Source organism: Chenopodium album, chromosome 23, assembly GCF_948465745.1.
Source record: "Chenopodium album chromosome 23, dcCheAlbu1.1, whole genome shotgun sequence".
In the NCBI taxonomy this organism is placed as follows: Eukaryota; Viridiplantae; Streptophyta; class Magnoliopsida; order Caryophyllales; family Amaranthaceae; genus Chenopodium; species Chenopodium album.
Genome location: NC_137856.1, coordinates 31,011,024 through 31,020,160, shown reverse-complemented (window position 1 = coordinate 31,020,160; position 9,137 = coordinate 31,011,024). Strand labels below are relative to the sequence as shown.

The 9,137-nt window shown below is 34.7% G+C and overlaps 1 protein-coding gene across 1 annotated transcript; it reads left to right on the top strand.

Annotated features, from left to right (window-relative positions):
- Positions 1–1,299: 1,299 nt before the first annotated feature.
- On the top strand, positions 1,300–4,521 carry LOC145607365 (putative disease resistance protein RGA3). The gene is made up of 4 exons (XM_081663039.1): positions 1,300–1,526; positions 1,582–3,877; positions 4,273–4,314; positions 4,432–4,521. Exons 1-4 carry the CDS (start codon positions 1,300–1,302, stop codon positions 4,519–4,521), a joined length of 2,655 nt encoding a protein of 884 aa, XP_081519165.1.
- The last annotated feature ends 4,616 nt before the right edge of the window (positions 4,522–9,137 follow it).

The following is a 9,137-nucleotide window of genomic DNA, read 5'->3' as shown; positions in this document are numbered from 1 at the left end:
GTTCAGTTCGATTCCAATCAGTTTATTTCAGTTCAACTCCTAATTTCCTTCTCTCCTAAAATATTCATTTCAGCTTTATTCAGTTCAGTTTAGTTCAGTTCAGCTCCAATCAGTTCAGTTTAGTTCATTTCAGTTTAATTCAGCTCCAACTAGTTCAGTCTAGTTCAGCTCACTTTAGTAAATTTGAATAGACCCTTAGGTAATTAATTAGTCTTAGGTTATTGTTTCTTATTATCTTCGTATATCTTTAATCTTCTTTCTCTAATGCATACAAACAATATAATATTGTGTTAGATTTCGGGAAAACTCGTAATCCTAGTACGACAAAGATACAAAATATATACAAATATTATCATAAGTATAATATCTATCAAATATGAAAAAATTTCAAGGCAACTAAAATTTATCAAATAATTAAAAAAAAAATGTTGCCAACGTACAACTTGTTTCTATAATAGTATAAACAATGTTTTTAAAATAGATGTATTAAGGGTCTGTTCGCATTTACTTAATTTCAATTCACTTCAACTCATTCAGCTCAGTTCAGTAAATATAAACAGACCCTAAGTTAAAATTTCAGGACTACATTTGGTAGGGAGGACCCGTGTTCGATCCCCCGTAACAACAATTGGGAGGGGACCAGAACCTAATCACCTAGAAATGATCCTCGAATCCGGATTAGCCCAAAGGGTGAATCGGGTGGAACACAAAAAAAAAAAAAAAAAAAAAAAAAAAAAAAAAAAAAACCGGGCATGCATCACACATTCGCACGTGTAGGTGCATCACCTAGTATTAGAATATCTTATATCTTACCAATAATACCTTAAAATCCTTAAATGGCCCAAAGTTACAATTAATACTTAATGGATGCATTATTAGCATGTCTACTAACTATTACGGAGTAGTATTAATTTTAACTTATGTAGTTATATTTTGCTTTTTTGTTTGGGGAAAGTTATTTTTAAACCTTTTTTTTTTTTTTTTTTTTTTAGGAAAGTTATTTTTTAACTTATGTAGTTTTTGTTGACAAAATCATTTTGGCATCTAGTAGTCTGTGTTTGTTCCCATTGCATGTGAGGTTTCCTTGAATTTGTTGATAACTTGATACCCATTCAAATGCGCGTGAGAATTTCTTGAATTTCTCGATACCTATCCAATGAACGTGAAGTTTTCTTGAATTTGTTGATACCCGTTACATGCGACTTGTAAATACCCTTTATCACTCTCCATTATACTCTCACACAAACACTGAAACACAAATAGTTGCAATACCATATTCAGACCCAAAAAAAAGAAAAAATGGAGATTGCAGGTACTACTCTTTCTGCTGTTCAAACTATTTTAGCTGCGCTGGAATGTCAGGAGCTGAAAGAGATCCGCTCAATGAGTGACTACAAATCCCAACTTGATGACCTCCGACGCACTGTCGAAACCATCAATTCTGTCATCCGTGATGCTGCTGAGATCAAGCAGGAGCTCCTGTCCCATCAAGAAAGACATTTGATCGAGGAGCCTTTCAATTGTGGGTATTGGAGGCTTGGGAAAAACTGCTCTTGCTCAACTTGTGTTCAACGATCCAAGGGTTACAAGTACATTTTCATGGAGGGGGTGGACTTGTGTCGCTGATCAAGATCAGAAACAGTTGGATGAGAAACAAGTTCTTTGCAAGATTCTAGGCCAGAATCATGAAGAATCTTACATGGAACAGGTGCAAACCACAGTTCGGGAACAGCTAGCAAGACAGAGATATTTGCTTGTTTTGGATGATGTATGGACTGAGAATCGTAATCAATGGTGCGATTTGGCTGAATACTTAGTTGGAGGTCAGAGGGGAAGTTGGATCATAGTGACTACACGTTCACAAAAAACAGCAACTATTGTAGGAGGTCAAATGTATGAACTGCAAGGCTTGTCCGAGGAAAATTCATGGCACTTGTTTGAACGAACAGCTTTAACACCAGATCAGTCAGTAAACCCACCCAACGAGCTGGTCGAGATTGGCCGAAAGATTGTTGACGAATGTGCCAGAGTTCCGCTTGCTATAAAAGTGGCAGGAAGTCTTTTGTATGGTCAAGACAGGGGCAAGTGGAGGTCAGTTCAAGAGATTGGATTAGCCAACATTAGGGGGAGCGAAAATGGTATTCTGCCCATATTGAAGTTGAGCTTCCATCATCTTGAACCTCCATTAAAGAGTTGCTTTGCTTATTGCGCAATGTTTCCGAAGGATTTTAAGATTGACAAAGAGATGTTGAAAAGCCTTTGGATGGCACAAGGTTATGTTGTTCCATTAGATAAAGGTCAGAGTGTAGAAGATGCTTGTGAGGAATATTTTTCAATTTTGTTGAGGAGATGCTTTTTCCAAGATGTCGAGAAAGATGAATTTGGTGAGATCGACTCGTGTAAGATGCACGATCTTATGCATGATATTGCTCTAGATGTCTCAGGGAAGGAGATCTTCTATGCAACACATACCATTAGAGGCTACCTGGATAAAAAAGTTCGTCATTTATCGAGGGAACATGGCAATTACTCTTTATTTGGTAAGACTCATATTCGTTCTCTTCTTCACGTTGTTTTTAAATTTGAAGAAGAAACCCAATCTTCATTGGACGCATTAGTGGCAAATTGTAGGTGTCTAAGAGCATTAGATTTGCATTCGTTACTTATCCAAAGTAGTTTGCCAAGCTATATAGGTGAACTGTTGCATTTGAGGTATTTAGATCTCTCAAATAACATAAATCTGCAAGTGCTTCCCAAGTCATTTACAAAACTCTGTAATCTACAAACCTTAAATTTAAGGTGGTGCGAGAGTTTGAGAGAGTTGCCAAAAGATTTGAGTAGACTAGTTAAGCTCAGGTTCTTGGATGTAACAGGTTGTAATGATCTTACATACATGCCTAAGGGCATGGGTAGGTTGACTAGCCTTCATTGGCTTAGTAATTATATGGTGGGTGGAGGAGGGAGTAGTTCAAGTTGGAAAGAGTGGTTTAATAGCGTGGAAGACCTAAAGGCTCTTAATAAAGTCAAAGGTAGGCTAGATATTTGTATCAGGTGGCCCAAAAAGGATAGGAATATTGTTAAGGAAGATGATGATATGAGAGAAGGATTATACATGAAGAATAAAGAATATCTCAATGAATTAATTCTTACTTTCGAACATGAGGAGGGGGATGATGGAGGAAAGGATGAAGAGTTAAGTTTGATGGAAGATTTGCAGCCACATTCTAATTTGAAGCATTTAACTGTACGGAATTACAATGGTGTAAAAATGCCTGGTTGGTTAACCCTTCTTCAAAATATAGTTTGTCTTGAGCTTTATTATTTTGAGGAGTTGGAGTACCTGCCATACCTGGGAAACTTGTGTCATCTGAATCTCATTCAACTTCAAGGCTTAGTAAAGCTGGAGTACATAGAAGTAGATGATCATCCATGGACTAATTCTAGTTCCACGATGCCTATGTCTGGGATGGGAAGTTGTGGCGGCGAGGAACTATCTGTCTTTCCCTCTCTTAAACACGTTACGTTACGAGATATGCCAAAGTTGAAAGGATGGAAGAGAGGGGTTGTAGGCTGGGTAGAAGACATCAACAATGGCAACAACCTCCAATCACAGCAATTACTACCTTGCCTTTCCCAACTGCAGACAATGCGTATAAGAAATTGCCCGGAGTTGACATGTCTTCCTTCATGTCCTGGTTTAGAAGTCCTATCTTTAGAGAAATTCAACCAAGGGTTGCAAATAATACATATGAAAAGAGACGATGAATCTTCCAAGTTACAGAAAGTTACTGTAGACAACATGGCATGGCTAAGTTTGCTGCCATCGGAGTATTTTCATGGTGTAACTTACCTGACAGTAGTGATGCGCAATAAGGATGTGACTTGTTATGCTACTATATAACCTAAATTTAAATGTCTTTTTGATGGCGAAAACATTTTGCTTGAACATTTTAAAATATTTGACTTGACTCTTTAAATACTTCGTATCATCTTACTTTATTGTTGGTTTGAATCACTTAACTAATGATTTTAGTTAATACTATTCAATGAGTTAACTTTCAAATAAAATGGGTAGCTTTTCATCAGTTTATTCCAGTGGTTGCAAACCCATTTTTATCACCAATAAACACTAGTACAGTAGTTCGTTGCCTATCAATGTGATTCTCAATATTTGTCTTTCATTGGCTACAAACTCTAATATTACCTCCGTTAATATGTCAAGAACGTTTCTTCAAATTCTTAACATCCTTAATGACTTTTGTTCTGTTGCAGGTTAATTATCTTGCCTTGGATACATTCACACTAGTATACGAAGTATGTTATCTTAGCTAGCTGGAGGAAACGAGTTCTTCAACTTAGCTTGTAAGCTACGAATTTTGGCTCACTTTGTTGATTTGTAACCGAGTTTTTGATTGATTGGTGTACATATAGGCATCTAGGCTTATAGTTTCGGGTGAAACATCAATCAATGCACAGACGGAAGTGCAATTTCAAGGGACTAATAGTGACTGGGGAACCTGATTCGTGTTTAGAAATTCTGTATAAGTTGTATTCAAGCTGATATTATAAGATATAGTTTTGTGGTAGATTTAAGGCAATATTGAACTGAAAAAGACAATCCTTTACCTTTATGGCCTTCTTCTTTGTAAGTAGTCAATCATGAGGAGGCAACTTAATCATAAATTTTTTTTTTTTCAAAGATCATGCTCCATTGGAACAGGCATCATTTACTGTATAGCTGGTAGTTTTATTCTGCCATCTTATGTGAGAGTATAAGACTGATAACAACTACAGTAAATTTGTAATTATATCCAAGTATTCTGCAGTGTTAAGACTGTTAACACACATTATAAGAGTATGTTATTGTGGGCCAGCAAGTAATTTCAGCCTACGTGAAGAATCAATGGGCCTTGCAGCAGGCCATGTAGGCCTGGAGCAAATAAGATGTGTAAGTATTTGTGATGGGTCTGTGGATCATAAGATTCATAACTTACATAATTGGTCCACATGGTATGGGAAAACACTTTTGAGAGTGAGGGGGAACTGGGGAAGGTTAAGACATTTTCAGTTCCTCACCCTTAAAGTGTCACTAGTGAGGATTGAACCGTCAACCTTAAGGTTGGTAGGTGACAATCCTTACCACTAGACTTGGTTCAATTTCTTTAACATGGGTATCGCCTTTTAGGCTTATAATCTTTATTACTCCATAGTTTCTTTACTTCTATGATTGAATGTGAGAAAGAGTGTATAATAATTGTCGTATTTTTAATCTATCTATACTTAGCTACAAGTAGAGATGGCAACCAGTCGAACTCGGAACGGATTATGCTAAATCCAACTCCGACACTTCAGGAAGTCGGAGGCTAAATCCGACTCCGACTCCGACTCCGACTTTAATAACCGACCTTCGACTCCGACTCCGATCCGACCCGACTCCAAGTTTTTTTTCGTTATTCAATATACTTTGAGAAATTGGGCTATTTGGGCCTTTACAACCCACGCCTAATGTCATCATGACCCACACCAAAATCCACAATCTATCGGAGTCGAAGTCAGATAATCCGTCAGAGTCACACATTTGTCGGAGTCAAATTATTTTCTCGGATTTTTTGTAGGATCCGACTCGGAGTCAGATTATTTTATCGGAGTCAAACTCATATTACTTTTACCTCGGACTCGGAGCGGAATTGGACGGAGTAGGGTCGGAATTGGATTGGATTGCCATCCCTAGTTACAAGTAGTATTTAAAAATTCAAATCAGGGAAGCCACATGTCCCCATTCTATGTTACTATGCTTTTCTATCTTCTTTTCCAATCCAATATATCACATGTCGTCTTATATTTTTTTATTTTTATTACACCATCTTTAACTCTTTCATTAACCATTCCATCTTTTATCTCCCTCTTTAATTCAACATTTTCCTTTTCTCTCCTTAATATTAGTCCATCCACTTTCTTTTTTTCAACCCTTATTTGGAATTAAAGTCCCAAAAATTTAATTTCTTTGATCATGTTTTCAATTACACATTACGCTCAATAGTGACTTATTGGTATTTCACTATTATTTCCTCACTTATATTTCAATGCAATTTTCAATGAACAACCCACGCATATTATCGCCGAAAAGACTAGCTAATTGAGAAATAACTTAGTATTATTGGATAACAAATTTGTATTACTTAGGCTTAAAAGTTAAAATACTAGTATTGTAGACTACAACGGTACTAATTTGACTTACAGAAATACTTTAGGTATTTATGATTTGCAAAAAGTCTGAATTACCCTTCGTTATAAATTTTTTCTTACATTGCTTTCAAAAAAAAAAAAACATAACCGTTATGCTTTAGGGCCTGTAATGAACTGAATTGAACTGAACTGATTTGGAGCTGAAATGAATATTTTATGAGAAAAGGGAAATTAGGAGCTGAACTGAACTGATTGAAGCTAAACTGAACTGAACTGAACTGATTGGAGCTAAACTGAACTGCACTGATTGGAGCTGAACTGATTGAACTGAACTGAGCTGAAATGAATATTTTATGAGAAAGGGAAATTAGGAGCTGAACTGAAGTGATTGAAGCTGAATTGAACTGAACTGAATTGAACTGATTAGAGCTAAACTGAACTGAAATTAAGTAAATGTGAACAGGCCCTTAGTACTTCCTCGGTGATTGAGTTTTGAAGTGCTATATAATTTTGGATAATTTGACTTTGGTACTACTAAATGACCCTACCTTTATTTTGATACTTTTCTAAAATTTATCTTTATTTTACTACCAAGCTATCAAATTCTAAAAGTTACCTTTCGTTAGTGGTCACTAATTTACTACATCCAATTATTTTTATTTGCAACATTTGACTATTTGAGTATTATTTGTTTGATATAAAATAGAAAATTTTGTCAATAACTACCATTTAAATGCTCACTTTTGATAACAACTACCATTTGAGATTTTTTAGTTTTTTTTTTTAGTTTTTTTGAAAAAACTACCACAAAAACACAAAAAACTTTGAGTAGCAATGCCACATTTAATTTTCCGCCAAAAATCTCCGGTTGAATGAGCTTATGGCCCTATTCTGTTCACCTTATTTCCACTTATTGCAAGGTTAATAAGTTTATAAAAGTTCAGATAAGATAAGTTCAGGAAAAATAAGTTCAGATAAATTCAATAAGTTGTGATAAGGGTTAATCAGGGCTATCAAGTTTAATTTATAACTAAAATAAGTTCAAATAGGATCAGATAAGTTCAGATAAGTAAAAATTAGGTGAATAGAACACAACCTAATTTATAAGATTTCAATTAATTGCGGGGGAGAAAACAAGAAAATTCGGTAGCCAAACACAATTACATGTAAATTATCTTTAATTTCACATTGTAATTGATATAATTTCTCAATTAAATATTAAAATTAGGGTTCATAGGGGAAAAATTGAATTTAGGGTTTTGTAAAATTGGGGAATTTGAGGTGATTGATGTGTATTACCTGATTTAGGATTAATTTAGACCATTATTGTCACTTAATTTAGGTTTTTTTTAGGGATATTTAATAAAATACACCCCCAAATAGAGATTCTTGCCAGAAAAACAACATGTGGTAGTGCGATTATATTCAAAGTTTTTGTGGTAGTTTTTTCAAAAAAAATAATAATAATAAATGGTAGTCTTTTTCAAAAGTAGTGGTCATTTAAATGGTAGCTGTTAACAACATTACCTATAAAATATTTCAATGTTGCAGATAAAAATAATTGGAGGTAGTTTTTTTTTTTTACTTGTTTTGCGAGCTGAAAAAGTTCCGTTAAGGTTTTGAAGGTCATTCTAATTCTTTAGGCTCCAAATTGGCAAAAAATAATGGCGCAAGTGCCTTGTTTTGCATGTCATAACATGTATCAATTTCAGTGCCATTAATTTTCTTTAGCTACATTGGGGGTTGGTTCATTTAGTCCTTAAGGAACTAAAGTAAACTCAAATTTTGGAAAAAGATAACTTAAACGTCTCATTTTGCATGTCAATTTGGACCTCCAAAACTTTAACTGAATATTTTTCGGCACGCAATATGAGGAAAAAAAATTATAAATAGCGGACTATTAATGGATTTCGTTAAGTGGCTCCTCCTTCATTAGGTTATTGTAAACTTAATTTGATGGTTCAGCCAATCCGAATTTTGTTACTACAAGTGTGATTATTCGAGACACCATGGGTAATCATGTAGCCAGCCGTACTTATAGTTTAGGATCTTGTCTAGCCTTCCTTGCAGAATCTATTCCCTACACAATGGGCTTCTTCTTGCTAGGGACTAAATTTTTTTTTTTTTTTTTTATTGAAGGTGATAACCTAATAGTTATTAATATTTTGTAGGGTTATTTCAGATGTGTATGGAAAATTCATCTTTTTATGACGGAAATCAAGGCTATTTCGGATTCTCTCTCAAGCTTTCAGGCAAGACATATTATCGGGAAGGAAATTGAGGTAGTAGAATATGTTGCCTTTCTCGACTATTCTATTTGACTCATCAAGTTATATATCCGTTTTAAGATACTCCGTAATAATTTTTGTAAAATTCTTTGATAGCTTAAATCACATGAATCAAAATAGTGTATTTGGTTTAACTCCTTTTACCATTGCCATTAAAAATAAAAATAAAAATAAAAAAAAATAAAATAAAATAACCTCACATTCGGGGTGAACAAACCGGGTACCCGGTCAAAATTTTAGGACCCGGACTTGGAATTGGTTGGAACCGGGTCCTAAAATTTGGAACTGGAATTGGAATTGGTTTGACCGGGTCCTAAAATTTAGGAATTGGAATTGGAACCACCGGGTACCGGTTCCGGTTTCGGGTACCCACTTATGTATGTAATTGTTAAAATATAATACAGATTATAATTCTTATTATAATTAGTATCATTATTAGCGTTTAATACTTATATTTATATATACATTAAGCTATTTGTATTCATGTTAGGTATTAATAATACTTTTTTATTTTACAATTTAGATACATTTAATTTATTTTTATTATTTAAAATTTATTTAGTTTAGGATATATTGGGTAATCGGGTACCCAATCGGTTCCGGTTCCAAAAAATTGAGAATTGGAATTGGTTATAACCGGGTCCTTAATTTATTACCCGGAAT

Coding starts and splice junctions, on each gene's coding strand:
- LOC145607365 (XM_081663039.1), top strand. CDS start 1,300: ATGGAGATTGCAGGTACTACTCTTTCTGCTGTTCAAACTATTTTAGCT. Junction 1,527..1,581: donor GAGGAGCCTTTCAATTGTGG/GTATTGGAGGCT, acceptor CAACGATCCAAG/GGTTACAAGTACATTTTCAT. Junction 4,315..4,431: donor CATTCACACTAGTATACGAA/GTATGTTATCTT, acceptor GTGTACATATAG/GCATCTAGGCTTATAGTTTC.